Source organism: Aplidium turbinatum, chromosome 6, assembly GCF_918807975.1.
Source record: "Aplidium turbinatum chromosome 6, kaAplTurb1.1, whole genome shotgun sequence".
Taxonomy (NCBI): Eukaryota; Metazoa; Chordata; class Ascidiacea; order Aplousobranchia; family Polyclinidae; genus Aplidium; species Aplidium turbinatum.
Genome location: NC_137477.1, coordinates 8,511,365 through 8,527,192, shown reverse-complemented (window position 1 = coordinate 8,527,192; position 15,828 = coordinate 8,511,365). Strand labels below are relative to the sequence as shown.

At 36.5% G+C, this 15,828-nt stretch overlaps 1 protein-coding gene across 1 annotated transcript; it reads right to left on the bottom strand.

Annotated features, from left to right (window-relative positions):
• Positions 1 to 1,313: 1,313 nt before the first annotated feature.
• Positions 1,314 to 10,561, bottom strand: LOC145771558 (cytochrome P450 3A9-like). The gene is made up of 15 exons (XM_082583260.1): positions 10,438 to 10,561; positions 9,661 to 9,772; positions 9,403 to 9,452; positions 8,601 to 8,697; positions 7,796 to 7,875; positions 7,137 to 7,271; positions 6,796 to 6,862; positions 6,542 to 6,623; positions 6,185 to 6,315; positions 4,938 to 5,010; positions 3,638 to 3,798; positions 3,092 to 3,180; positions 2,672 to 2,809; positions 2,003 to 2,159; positions 1,314 to 1,442 (listed from the first exon to the last, which is right to left on the bottom strand). The coding sequence occupies exons 1-15, from the start codon at positions 10,509 to 10,511 to the stop codon at positions 1,338 to 1,340; spliced, it is 1,551 nt and encodes a 516-aa protein (XP_082439386.1). The 5' UTR covers positions 10,512 to 10,561; the 3' UTR covers positions 1,314 to 1,337.
• Positions 10,562 to 15,828: the final 5,267 nt, after the last annotated feature.

Sequence of the window (15,828 nt, the reverse complement as noted above, 5' to 3'; positions counted from 1 at the left end):
TTACAAAACACAAAATTTCAACGATATGATTGAAACAATCATCAAGAAAGTTTAAAAATGCTGAAAACACAGCGATGGGTAACACGACAGATCAGAAGGATGAAACCTTCAACTTGTTAAGCAATGTTTACACTGCAAATTCACGCTCGCCTTGCGCCAAGCACTGCCACAACTTGTTTGATATGTTTTGAGCACGATATCAGTGAAAACAGAATTAGAAAAATCAGTACCATGTTTCAGCTATTATTCAACGCATACTTCCCAGTCAGCGAATCAGTCGTTTTTTACATTAATTCAAAAAAATGACTGATATACTGTCTGGGTTATGCAAGCAGACTTGCTACCAGTCATTGTGAATGATGTAATTTTGGCAAATGCGTCTGATAACGATCAAGGAAACTTTTATTACAAATAAGCATTTTGGTTTTCAACTACTGTAGTTCAATATATTTTGGCAAGTTACATTCAATCATTCAGATTTCACAACATAATGCAACAAAATAACTGCAATTGCCGGATCAAAAGTTTCGACAGAAATTGAGATGGTCAAAACATTGGCATTGATTTGACGAAACGTTTTCAGTTGTGCACTTGTTTTACAAATGGATGCTGAAAACCACTAGGGATGGATATGTTTCTCGGCAGTCGAGTGCCGCAGTTTAAAACACACAGACGGCATGTATTGTTACTTTATAGAAATGCGTACATCAAGCGGGGTAGTATAAAGTAAATTTATAAACTGATATGTGTGTCTCTCTCTGAATCGGTAGGCATGAGTTCGATACCCTGTCGGGCCATATCAAAAACTTTTTAAAAATGGTACTGAATCGTATTCCAGCTGGGCACTCAGCGATGGATTCGGGTAATAAGGTACTAATGCGGCTGCACTGACACTGTCTGCTTCGTAAAGCGCTGAGCAGCAACGCATATCTACGATGGATAAAGCGCTTTATAAGTGAAACTGACGGCGGACATGACCGCCGTGTCCGCCGTGAATTTCGAGGCCTGCACATTATTATAATTATAACAACATTCAAAACATACAAGTGCTTACACAGCAACCGAGGTTAGGTTACTCCGTACTGAACACTCTTCGGTACACTCCATATTGTTGCTCTTCAGGTAAACGATTTCACAGGAGAGATGTTGGCAAATAGTGCAACAAACGTGTAGAGTGCAGAATATACTGCAGTGCATAAAGTCGTTTTATTATTGGTAAAAGTCGTTATTTCACGATAGTTTTTAAAGTTTGTACAAGAAATTTGTGCGAAATAAGATCCAAAATTTTGACGGAAATAAGAGCTTAAAAACATGGATGCTTTCGGAGTTATGCAATCTTAAGATATATCCGAACTTTGTCGAGCAATGCGAGGAGTAACCTTCAAAAATACCGGTTTTTCTGGTTGCATGCTCCCCTTGAAGGCAATTTCAAGTGGGGGGACCTACAACAAATAGACAACACAATAAGATATTGACTGTCTTATTTTTATGAATGTAAGACAGGGGTTCCCAAACTGGGGTACATGTACCCCTAGGGGTACATTTCGACTTTTCAATGGGTACATTAGATTAAGTATAAGGATATTCTTTCCATAACTTCTAATCTCATCCATTACATTAGCTAGGATTGCTGGGCTTATTCAGCCGATATATTGTTTGTTTGATTGATTGTAGTGTTTGTTTAACTTTGGATTACATTGTTATGAATAAGTTTGTGTGCTTTGATTGGTACAAAATATCATGTATGCAGTCTTCTAATGCAGCTCTACTGTTAATTTGTTGCAATATCTAAACTTTCTAAAGCCAAAAATATGAGAAAATTTTGGAGGTACACGAGCGAATCTATAAACTGACCAAAGGGTACCGATGAACAGAAAGTTTGGGAACCCCTGATGTAACATAAAGGAGATAAAAATACTGTGCAGCACCAGAAAGAGTTAAACAAAAAGCAGCAAGTACCAAATTTCGCTCAAGTATCATGAGATAATGTGGTTCAACTTACAGGGGTGTCCTCACACGTATCGAGGTAGAAATGCTGCAAAAGTTTACAAATCGTCATTTTCACTTCAATGATTGCAAATCTCTGTCCAATGCAATTACGTGGACCGGAACCGAATGGTTGGAAAACCATTGGATCAATCTTGCTCATGTCCGCAAATCTGAAATCGAAAGTGATTACTGTATTTCGGTACGGCATTTAAAGGTCCGTTGTTGGTTACGATAATGTATGGTTTCGTTAAACCTGATTTTTAAAAGCTGAACTGTTGGGAAAATGTAAATCGTGAAATCTGAATTTCTAGTCTATGACAAGTAATAAATGCAGCTGGCGCAGAGTATGAAGAAAAATTTACCGTTCTACAGAGTAATTCTTGGCAATTATCGCGTTCACAAGAGATGTGAGTTCAGAACCAACACAATTCAGAAAATTTCAAACTGCAGCGATACTAAATAAGTGACATGTTTCTTTTTATAGTCATTTAAGTCAAGCGAACACCGTCTTTAAAAAACCTTTATTGGATTTTAACAAAAATAACATTAGCCCTGATATTTCCGGATGAAGATTACGCTTCTTTGAAGCAAAATTGAAAGAAAAAGACAGATTCGTATGGATAAGAAAGCGAAAGTAATATTTAAGCATGCAAACACAGTAACATGACTGCTACTTCAGTACCTCTCTGGTTTGTACTCCCATGGTTCATCCCAATACTCCTCATCATGAGCCATCCCGTACACAGGAACATCCACATGGGTTCCAGCTGGGATCTTGATCCCACTCACTGTGATGTCTTTGTCAGTATATCGAGAAAGCCTGTGATTATGTTATTATACGTACAATTTATATAACAAAAAACTATAAAAAGTTCAAATGCTGGCTACTAACACGTAAATACACGGAAACATAATAATTCCAATCACAACTGTGACAAGGCTTCAGCCAGAACCGTAAACATCTACCTGTGTGGGAACTACTACCATGAAGCCGAATACATGTTGACTCAGTATGAGCGTGCAATGTACACACGGTCCATAAACGAAAATAGTACAATTGAGTTTGAACTTTAAAGATCTCACAATCAGTAATGGAACCCACCTCGGCACAGGAGGGTAAAGTCTTTGCGATTCTTTGAGGCACATGTCCAAGTACTTCATGGCGTTTACAACCTCGTACGTGAGAGGGTTCTGTTCGGAAGGAAATAAAATCGACTTACAAAACTTTAATCACAACTACAGGTTGTCTTCTCACGATTGTTGGTGAATGAACACATCCCACCACACCATCAGAGACACTCAAAAGAGTGACAGATGGTATAGAGCAACATGATATTATTCAGCAGCTTTGATTTTATAGCAATCCTTCAACAGCAGCATCCCTTCTGTTTGCTTTTCTTATATATTACACCGCTTTATTTTGAAGAAACCAACTATATAATTTGCCTACTTTTGTAAATTTGACCTTATCATTTTGGTGCATTTGAAGTTTGGCCCTGAGTCAACCACCCTTTGTTTGTCAGTAATGGTCATTCAAAATATATGAAGCATTTAAACACGCTTTACAAACGTAATATTGCAAGAGTCAAATATTGAAGCAGCAACACCATTGCTACTGTGCATCTATTGCCAAAATAAAATATTTTACGTCATTTTCTGTTGCATCTTCAATTTCTTGTCTCAATTTCTTCTGCACTTCTTTGGACGTAGCGAGGCAATATGTCAAGAATATCAAAGTATTCGCTGTCGTTTCGTATCCAGCAATGATCATCAGGATGGAATTCCCAATTATTTCTGTCCTTGTTAAACCTAAAAAATAGCATTTCTTAGCAAAACAATGCCGAAATCCTTGTGTTTGCTACCCGGTTTCTTTCCACCCAACATTCAAAACATTTCCTGCACCCCAGGAAACAAAATCAGTCCTTTTTACATTGACTCAACGTCTAAAGATGTTGAATCAATGTAAAAAAGACAGATTTTGCCATCTGGGACCTCATTAATGCGGCCTAAAAATCCAGCAGTACAGTTTTGTAAAGTGACTTGGTTCTGAACAATCCGATGTCGGTGCAATTCATTTTGCAATGTTTTTCCAAAATACGAAGGAAACCCTGGATTACAGTTTCTCGAAATGCTTTCGAACGATTGGACTAGAAATTGTTTTAAAATCGTATTTCCACTGATAAACGTATTTTAGCCGTATCTCCAAAACTTGTGTCTGGTGATTAAAAATTATTTCTCGTCTATTGAAAGGGAAGGCATGAAAGTCAATTTTCGTGTCTTCCTTCAAGCATCGCATTAAGTGTCTTACCAAAAAAAAAAACATGTACTCAAGGTGGGATAAGAACCGACATCCATTCGAGCATCGATTACAACTTGGCTACATAACCGAACAATAAACAACGCGACAAGATGATTTAAGCCTTTACAGTTCCACTGAATATCAGAGCCGAAGATCAAGGGTCTGCTACTATTCGGTGAGTCCGATTCGGTGAGTCCGATTCGGTGAGTTCCTAACTTCTAACCCTAACCCCTAACCCTAAAACGGCAATGACAAATTAATTAGGCTACGGTACCCGATAATTTAAAAAAAAAATTGAAAAAATTCCCCGTTAAGGGATCGGACTCACCGAATCGGACTCACCGAATCCGACTCACCGAAACGGGCCATTCCGGAAGATCAAGAATACCCGTGTAAATAGGTGATGTAACTCACGATAAACGGTAAAAGAAATAAAGGCAGACCAAGAATGATTTGGACAACAAACATCACAAAATGGACAAAATTAACTTATGATAGTGCAGTACGCACAGCTCATGGTCGAGAACAATGGCGCATTGTATCCAACCCTCCATACGAGGAAGGAACAAAATGATGATGATGAACTCACAATTAGAAAGACGAGGTCTCACCGGTTATGATATCCGGGGGAGTGTTATTGTAAACCTACCTTTAGTAGCTCCTGTTTTGACGGTATTCTCACTAATTTCGTTTTTCAACATTTGCTGCATGATGTCAACTCTCTGCGAAGAACATAAATGTAACATCTTTACCAATAATGGCAATTCACATGCTAGAACGATGGCAATCACAAGTTACAAAAAAGTTACCGGTTCATAAGATGACTTAAACAGCATTAGACAAAGAAACTGTCAACTACTCGTGAGTCGTGAAGGGACTAATGTAAAGAAAAAGTGAGTAAAATCTGTGAGATAACATCAAAACTCCTGAACCACTTTTTTAAACTACGATTGAATGAGGGAAATTACAAGTGGCACTGATGTATATGAGGAGATCAAATGATTCAATGACCTTTCCCACTTCGTGTCAATGCGATTCCTCAAATATAAGCAAGATCTGCTCAAGAAACATGTTTTCATTCCGATACAGCAGTACCTACTAGAGTAACACATTCGTTTTGACAAATATAATTTAATAATTCAAATAAATTTTGAACTATAGTATTTCATCTGAGGATGTAAATTAACACAGTACACGAAACGTAGGTAAAATAAAAAATCATCATTAATTACCGCAGCTGTACAGTACAATTCACAGAAATTAAATTGAACTCATTACTCTGTAAAGCAGAGCTACTCAACTAATGTTAGCGAAGGTCCATTTTGACAAGTTGAATATTTTTGCGGTCCGGTGAATATTTCATATGTAACCACGAAAATTAAACAACCAGTAGCCTACGAGCACCGAAACACTTTGCAGGTAGTATGTAACACGACTTGGATTTTTGTCTGACACAAACAAAGGAATAAAAAAGAAAAAAATGTATGGTGTTTCTTTGTAGTGTAGCTGTGTGGATCGCACATCAGAGGAAGCGTTGAGGGTCTGGGGGCGAAGCCCCCAGTTTCTTGGATAATCAAAAAAAATTGCTTTTTCCTAATGAAAATCTGTTTAAAGATGCCCTAAAATGTGGCAATGAGGTTATTCTTCTAGAAGCCCGAGGTCCACCTTCAACACCCAAAAGGTTCGGATTCGGACCGCGGTCCGCCAGTTGAGTAGCCCTGCTGTAAAGTATTCATCAACCCAATTAACCAACAAAGATCGTAAAACGACACAACTTTGCCCAAAATTTATGAGTTATAGTCTGACTATAGTATGGTGCTCATGTTTTATTAGGTTTGTCTAATCGATAACTGGGCAAAGTGGTGCTGTGTTAAGGCACTGTAGTAAACCACGTACCAGTTTTTCATCTGTCTTGGCTTTCCTTTTTATTAGAACCTCGACAAGTTGCTTGTAGTAGTTTACCATTGCCGTGGGAAATATGGAATAGTTGAATTTGGACGCAAGCAATTCCATGCTGGGAAAAAGCACTGAGAATAAAAGGCTTTGGTTAATAAAATGAAATAACCATAGAAAAATAAAATTTTAAGTGGCGTCACTGTCGAAACAATGCGAACATGTATTCAACTTTAAAGTGAAAAAGAGTGATTTCAAAATACTGTTTAACGTACATTTGATTGGTCAGAAAGTTAACCAATGGTTAAAGATAATGCTGTAGACTTTGCAAAGTGTAGGTGATATGCAAACTTAACTTACTGAAGACGAGGATAAAAGGATTCTTGAAAAAAGATCCCTGAAAAAACAACTTGCTCTTCTTCAGCAGTTCTGATTCTTCCTCCTGGGAATCAACATTACCATGCATTAAAGCTATATACATTTCAAAAATGTCACCAAATTAGGAGGAAGATTTCCAACAGCAGTACGTCCTTGTGAAAGGTGGACACTGGACATGTAGAAAATGCTTAATTGCAAAATTGAGCTACGTGGATAGAGTTATCAAAGAGACCTACCTGAGCATGTACATTCGCACTAAATGCTGCAGCACAAAGAGTATCCATGGAGAGTTTGCCAAAGACACTGAAAAATAAACACATACAGATGCACATTACACACGAGTGGTTACATGACAAGGTCTTTTGCAAAAGTATTTTTTATAGACAGACCAAAAATGTTGTTACCTGTTTCATAAGTTCCCTGCCTAATCCGCACTTTGACCAACTGTCATAATAGAATCATAGCTCAGAGTATTTTCCATACTAGTGGAAGTTCAAGATACAGGGAAAGAGTATACTCATACTCCCATGCACATTTGTATCTATAAGTTGCAAAAATATGTCGCACAAAAACTTACTCTTTTGTGTCAAACTGTCCATTGTCTTGGTTGGAAATTTTATAAAAATTATCGACCATCTTGTCAGTGCATTGCTCGATGATCCCGATCATTTCCTTCAGCTTTGAAGTTGAAAAAGTCGGAGAAAGCGTGTTTCTGTAAGGGAAAAATAATTTCGTGAAAAGTAGATAAACAATCTTTCAAGCAATGGGCTCCTCCAACGAAAGATACCATTCTTTTAAGCAATGGGCTCCTCCAACGAAAGATCCCATCCTTTTTCATGAGCATTCACTTTTTAAGTGTGTTTCATGACGTGATTAGTCCACTGTCGACAAGCCTATGAAGATTGGTATTTATTGTGGTACTGTAGAGATATTCCTGTGGGATTGTGCATCAAATCCTTTTTTCCATATCCTCTTGTGTCATGAAATACCAGACATGACATATAAGAAAATGAAATACAAGACACGAAACATGGATGTTTTCATCTAGAAATTAATATGCGGTTTCACTGGTAGTTTATATTTAGTTTGCAAGTGAAAGGATTGTGTTACGACAATGCATTTAAAAATGGTTTGGGTGTACCGTATGCAGTTCAACACAATAGTATGTTTACGTGTTTGACAGAATTCACCTGCAAAAATGGACATTGGACATGTCTTTTAATTATGCTCAATTACCTTATTCTTTTCCATTGATCACCACTGACTGCAGTTAACATTGTATTCATTTCCTTTCCATTTACTTTGGTTAAAATCGTCTAACAATAAAGAACTGATTTGTTTATTTAAATAACCTAAAAAACTTTAAAAAATAGTTCAATAGAAAAAAAATGACCCCATCAAATTACAAATAACATTATTGCATCATTTCTTTTAGATTATACATAACGACATATCTTAATGAATTAAAAAATTCGTAGAACCAAATGACATTGTGTGGAATGTATTGTTCCTTAGTAAGCCAAAGCAATATATACATTATACAACTAAACAATATGTTAGCTGAGAAAGCCACTACCTGTACTAAAATTTTGCATAATAAAATATAAAGTTTGGGTTCATTGTACGCAAGAATTTGTGTTTTTGCTTTACTAATGCTTTGTTAAACATGGCGATGGGAAATGGGTATGCTTGGAACAAATAACGCTTGAAATAAGACTTTAAAACATAAATGCGCACATGGTGGATGAAAAAGGTATATTGCTATGGTGCACAAAATGTTCAATCAAGAATTGAAAAATTTTGTTCTTCTTGAACTTTCCACAACAGTAAAGTCAACATTGAAACAACGTCTAGTATTCAATTCCCTCCTCATCTTTCTATGTCGTGCAAAGCAACAATTCTTAGTTAAACCAATAACTCAGCATTACGTGCAAGAAACACTAACAAACAAATAACGACAAATGTGCATTAAACAGAGAACAGCATACATACAGTAGATACACTGCTTCATGGTAACTTGCAAAGATATCATCTTACTCACTTGTCTGTCTCTAAAAGTGGAAGCTTCTTTGATCAAAACTTGCTTAAGAATATTAGGGTCACTGATGATGATTCGTGGTTGCAGCCAAATGTATGACCTAGATGATTATTATCATTGATAGATCATTGGCTTCACATTGAAATATATGCACAATGAATCGATATGTACATTGTACAGTTGTGACAAAATGACCTGTACAGTGTACACTGTACATATAACAAAATAATGTAGCAGGCACATAGTCCATGTGACTGGTTGAGATGAGCTGGCAAGTCAACTCTTGTGAAGCATAACTATTTTGTAACAAATTAAATTGTTAACTGCTGCTGTACTTCGTACATATACCACATATCATAACTGCAGTGGGCCAGATGTTGAATGACTATATGTTGAAAACATGATATGGCAATGTATGCATTAATATCAAATGTTATGATCACTCAGATAATAATTCCAGAGTGAAGTTTCTGATTGTTAAAGTGTCATTGCTGGGGAATTATTCCATCCATTAGATGTCACTGAATGAAGAGTAGTTTTTAACATATGCTGCTCAAGCTCACACCCAGAGAATCGAACAAGCGCCGCTTGATCATGAAGCTTCTTCGTTCACGAAATCACACGCTAACCAACTCAGCTATTGGGGCATTAGTCAATATAATAATAGATATAGATAACATCCATGCACATTTTAAGCTCAATGTTTTACCATGTTTGCGTGTTCATTGATGTGCTGGTTGCATATTGTAATTTTTTTTTGTTCTATTAAATGAAACCAGCAGCCAACAAAGTATAGTAAACTTACCCATACACATAACCAAGTTTCTTCTTCCATACTAGATCATCATTAAAAAACTAAAAAATAACATTTTAAATCCAAGTTTGTTAAAAATTCATATAATTTCCTATTAAAATACTGGTCATCTACAAGTTACCAAATGTTAAACATGGAGTATTAGCAAAATTGTAATAGAATTGCTTTATGAGAAAATTACATGAATTGCTGCAGCTATATAAAGTTAAACCAGTGTACAAGAAGTAAAGACAACTTTAATCTTGTTACCTTGTTTGGGTCTTTAAAAAAACTTCCCATTGTACCAAGGCCCAAAATTGAAGGAATCTTACAAGGAATGTTGCAGTTCTTCAAAACCTGCCATTTCTTATGAATGTACAATCTGTAAAACATACTTACTGCATTGACATAAACTGAATTTGTTAATGTCTTACTACATCCTAGTTAGTGCCTGACTGGTAAAGGTTTAGCTTCATGGTTTGTTTAGCAAGTGGATGGAAAGGCAAACAAGCCATTCAGAATCAGTTTATTTGTCATACAACACAAACATAAGAATAATAAGAGATATGCCATAAGCTGTTTTGCGCCACGTGATGAGGAGACAGCAAAAAGATCAGTTGGTCATCGAGTCAGCTGCCACCTCAAGACAAATGATGAAAATAACATACTCATTAAATATGATTTATAAACACACAAAAATTAAGATATCAATCATTAATTATAATATGTAAAAAATAACACATACCAATGAGATGAAGCAAACAGTAAATATAATGCAATGATATATACGATAGTTTGTTTCCTCCTCCAGGCATGTCAGAGTGCTTTTGTCAAAGCCTCAGCAATGTGATTACTTTTTTTAGGTATAATATAAAACCAATGCTATTCACAGCATCATGAAGAGGTTTCATTTCATCATCACCGCTTCATTAAGCAGCTGATGTTAAGATCATACAAAAATATAATTTTAAGTTATAAGTACTCTAGCATCCACCAAAACAACAAGCATTTCTACCCTTTAAAAAATTATTATAAATGGTAACTTACCTAATTAGTACAAGTGTTGAGATCATAAGAATCCATGTTTCCAGGGAGAAAAAGTCAAGTGGCGAAACCATCATTAACTATTTTAAATAGTTTAGTCAGAGTAAATTCATGACATGACACTGCTGCAAATCATATTATAATTTAAGAGTACACTATCAAGCCACAAGACATGGCAGTCTTGGCGCAATAGGCCGATTCTATAGGAGCACCGCTATTTCTTAGCATGTGATTCTGGTTGATAGTTTTGATAGATAGAGTGATAGTTTTGATCTCACTGGTTTGACTTTTATTACGGACTCTTGTTTGGAGTTAAGTATTACAGGCCTAGTAAATAAAATTGTCTACCTCCACTCCATTTTACTTTTTGATTGCCAGACTCTTTTTTAAGTATAGCCCACCGCCCCACCTACTCCACTAAACCAAACTATTCTTTCTGCTAACTCAAGAACTTTTCAAATAAACTAACAAAAAGAGTTTTTTTTTTAACTGAAACAAGTAATGAACCTATATTCTCGCAACATTAAACCACAAAATTTCCTAGGCGTAAAAATTGTACAATAACTCTTGAGTGCACTCTTCGTTTTATGAACTGCTGCAGCCAGCACATTGAATTGTGATTGGACAGCTCGTCACATGGTTTTGTTTACCAATTTGGCTTACACTCACGTGCTGTGCAAATATTTGAGCAGAAGTACGTAATGTCACAACTTCCAACGTGGAAGCCAGATTATAACCGGAAGCGCTGCATGCAACTTGACAAAGCTAAGTCTGCTACAAAGCTAAGAATGCAATTTAACATTACGATAATTCCTCATAATTTTTTTTGCAAAATCTAAGCTACAAACTACAATCCTACAAATATGATAAAGTTTTTTTTAAACATTTTAAAATTATGTATAATTATTATATTTATTATAAAATATTTTGGGAGGCACTAAAATTTCATTAAAGCTCTATGATTAAAGTGAAATTTGTCAGACAAGATAGACAATGCGACGGCTGCCTGTGTATGAGCGGGCGTCTGTAGCTCCCGCGAACTTTCTCTGACGTCACCCACTCTTGTTTTGCTTTAGAATTCTGTTAACTATGTAATCTGTGCAACGGTGCAACACGGTAGGCGTAAAGCGCCCTCTCGCAATAAAATTCAACGCACTGGATTTTTAAGAATGCTTAATCCCGCTCTGGCAATTGCGTCACACATACGTAGTTTTGCGGCCCCCTTACATTGTGTGTTCGTAAATAGTGATAATGAAGCCTACGTCCAGGGCCGTTGAGAGGATAATTTGAGCCCGATAGACTATCAATGAGATCTTCGGGCCCCAAATCAAGATACTTTTTAAAAAAAAACACTATCTAGCCGTGTGGTTCTCACAGTAGCGTAGCCAGGAATTTCAAAGGGGGGGGGGTTTTGACGGCCGGCGGGCGAAGCCCGACTGCTTGTTTGCCTAAGGCGACACCCAGCGGCGAGAGGTCTGGGGGGCTTCCGCCATAAAATTTTGAAAAATTACTTTGAATTTGGTGCATTCTGAGAGCAGTTTCAACAAAAAATGTGGGTGTGAAAATTCTCTTAACATGGTGCTGTCCGGTGGCATAGCAAAAGGATAAGATCATGCTTTCTTCGGTATTTTTCGGAAATAAAGCTAAGTCTCTATGTTTTCTTGTTGCTAGTTCCTGGCTGAGATATTTGAGAGTTTGATATTTGCAAAACTCGCTCTTTTAATGCAGTTTCGTTTAAAATTAGGCAAACTTTATTTTAGGGACAAAGGTTGATTGCTTTTTTGCAAGATTATTACAGTTTTATTATTTATCAATTTTCTTCTTGGTTGATCGTATACCGTACTAATTTAGTGCTGATTAGAAAATTAGAAAACACAAAACACTGAAAGCATCATTCGCAATACCGTGCCGTCCCACGCGTGCCAAAAGGGGGGGTTGAAACCCCCAAGATTGAGATGAATGAACAAACTGTTGTTAAAATGCGTTGCTCAAGTGCAGACCTCGAAAGTCGAACCAGAGCCGCTTGATCCTGAGGTTTCTTCGTGCACAAAATCGGGCATCTATCCAACTGAGCCATTGCGACGGACAAAATTATTTAGAATATTCCGGTTTGAATGGCGTAGGTCGCTGAATCATCACGCTATGACGCAGACATAACAGTCAAAGGGTAACATGCCGCGTCTTATAGCAAAGACGTAATATAAAAAAGTAACGCAAATACGTAGAGCAAAGCTGGTAAAGGATTTTTAACTGCGTCACTAAACCTAAGTATTGCATGCATGACAACACCATATTGTAGTGAGTGTTATCCAATGAATCGACAATGCTGCTGGGACTTTAGAAGTAGACGTGATCTGATTTTTAAACACAACAATTTAGCATCAGCGCAATTCGAAATCAAATATTTCAGATAATTTCGAACGGTTCTCTTTATAAATTGACTTATAAAAGACAGTCGTGCAGCAGTTGCAGACGTTTTTGTTTTTTTTGAACAGGTTTACTTTACAGCAGCTTACAGCACACTATGTGTTTTTCCTTTACAGTAAGGCACCTGCAGCTAATAAGGCCCGCTAATTTTCAAACCTCAATATTTTTCTAAACGAAACTTGGAATAAAGATACTTTGGGTCTATCTAAACAACATATCTATGAAACAAGTTTCTAAGTAAAAGGGGTTGTAAAATATTAAAAAAATAAAAAAAAAATCTCAAGCGGGCCTTATTAGATGCACGTGTTGTGAATAAGGCCCGGTTTGAATTATCACCAAAAGTGATGGAAAAGGTGTATTTTCACTATAACAACACCACAAAACAAATTCTAATCGACAACACAGGCACATAACTAATAATTAAATACACAGAGACAACTATTCCCTCCCTCGCCCCATGCTCCATTTTTTAAAAACCAACATGGTATTTTTAGATATGGTAGGGATGATAAAGTATTTTGATTCTGAAATTATGATATTTCCATTGCAATAACAAATTGGATTAATGGTGTAACAAGAATTGTTTAGGCCACTCAAGTCTTTAACCCTCACTTTCTTAACCAGGAATGCACAACGTTACCCCAGGGGCCCGTGGGCCTCATTACCAAAATTAGCCTAGTCTGATCATCATTATCAGTCTTGCTTTAATTAGAAAAAAGTTCAAATTTATTGGTTTTACTGCATCTGCAGACTGCATGCACATATCTTTCACATGAAATGCAAAAAAACGGAAGTCAAAGCGGTTTGTTAACTGCAGAACAGTCTAAAATATGTGAAAATTAATAAAACCACTCAATTTCAGTCCCCCCAAACTTCAACTTTCCGTAACTCAAAAAGTTCTCAACTTTAGGCTGTGAAACTTTACCAGTTAGTCTCAATTCACCATAGCAGCAATCAAAGCTTCCAATTTTGTTTAAAAGATTTGTAACAACGGAGATCCAGCCAGGGGGTGAGCCTTATTACTGGCCATTCCTTATTAGCTGCAGATGCCTTATAAACACTCTCATTTTTATGTGCTTGTTATGCTGAGACTTGAAACTTTTTTCTCTGTAATTTTGTAGCATCCTTCGACCATGTAGTCTACTACCACATTGGGTCACAGCTTTCACATGAATTGTTAAAAATGAGATTTGCGTTCTTACATAGGGTTTTTCCCACAGTGACTATTTCTGTTTTCAGCTCAGGCGATCAGCGATCGTGCAATTTGTTTGGCTAGCAGACTATTGATTATGGTGAAATGGAGACAAAAAAACAACAAAAAAATTGTGTTTTGTACAGTAGATTGCGGATCAAGTTACGATCTGCTGGTTGTACCTACAGGCATTTTTGGTGTAACATTTTTGATGGAAAATTTGAAAATTTATTTGTTGCACGTCCAATAGACTAGAGTAGGCTATGACAAACGCAGTAGACGAGGCCGTGTGAGTAAGTAGACGGGTAAGTAGACGAGGCCGTGTGAGTAAGTTACAAACGCAGTAGATGGGCCCCCATCAGCTAAATCCGGCCCTGCGTGTGAGCACCATCTTGCCCCCTCCGAAATCCACTAGTAGGCCCTTATGTTTAATGATGGCTTTTAAAATGGACAAGAAAGCGTTAGGTTATAGCCGCAAACTCTTTCAACGTAAGCAACAAATTCACATTCATCATTTCAACGAAGAGTAAATAATAACTACAAGATTTTTTAGAAAAACAATAGCAAATATGCTGACAATGCAGTAGCAGGTCTAGAAAAAGGTTTAAGAAGGCCAGAATTTTAACAAAGCATAATTTGTAAGATGAATAAACAAAGCAAAACCTAATGTTCAAAACACTAAACATGGATAGAGGAATAGCCCCCCAAAAAATTTTGACAAATGTAAATTTGTTATTCTCGTTTTGCTCACTTTTTAGGCATTTTTGGCGCAATAGGGCTAATGTTTTTTTATTTTTTTATCAAGATGCACATGTTGTGTGTAGGCTAACTGTAGGTCACTTTATATATAACAAAATTTATCAAATTAAAATTAGGTTTGGAAGAAGGTTTGGTTTAAAATATGTTAGCCTACTGCCGGGGACACTGCATTCAAAAAAAAAGTTTATTCGCCACCACAAAAGGATTTCAATAATTTATTTCTTGAAAATTGATATAGCGTAGTATTGTGTAGCCCTTCAGCGGGTTAGTGCGAAAGTCTATTTAGTATGTTCCCACCTTCGCTCAACCTGTAGGCTAGTATTTTCAAGGCACATTGCACTTTATGGCCTATTTCCATTAATACTGAAATTGATCTATTCAATTCTTAATAAACTATAGGCTATTTGAGGGAGCAGTGAGCAGTGTTGTTTACTTCGAACTATTACATTATTTTGCTAGCTTTTTGTGGGACATAAAAGCTTTTTACTCTTAATCCACTTTTGAAATTATGCATACCCAACATCGCTGCGGTTAGGTGAATATAGCAAAATGTGGTTGAGCAAGCAAAGCAAACGAGAAAATTTTGCAAATATTGAAACAAAGTTACACATTAAATGTTAGCCTGAATGTAAAATTACAAACTGAAAACGCTGCACGAACTAAATGCGGTACGCGTGAGCCCCTAGATTGATTAATTACACTGGTCTACAAATTTCAACTTTTTTTTTCAGGTTTGGGTTTTGACAACTGATTTTGGCTAATTTTGGGGCGCTGAATCCGAAAATGAACTCAGATTTTCTCTATCACATCAAGTTTTCTTTCTATCGTTGCCATTATTTTGTGAAATTGACCAATTTTTGCCCTTTTTAGTGCAGTAAAATGTCAAATATAATTATTTTCTGACAGCTATAAACTTTCAAACATAAAGATATTTTTACACTAAATTCATAAATTGGTTCAGATTTCCTCTAAAATAAAAAAAATTCCTGTTATGATAATCGTAATAGGACATAGTA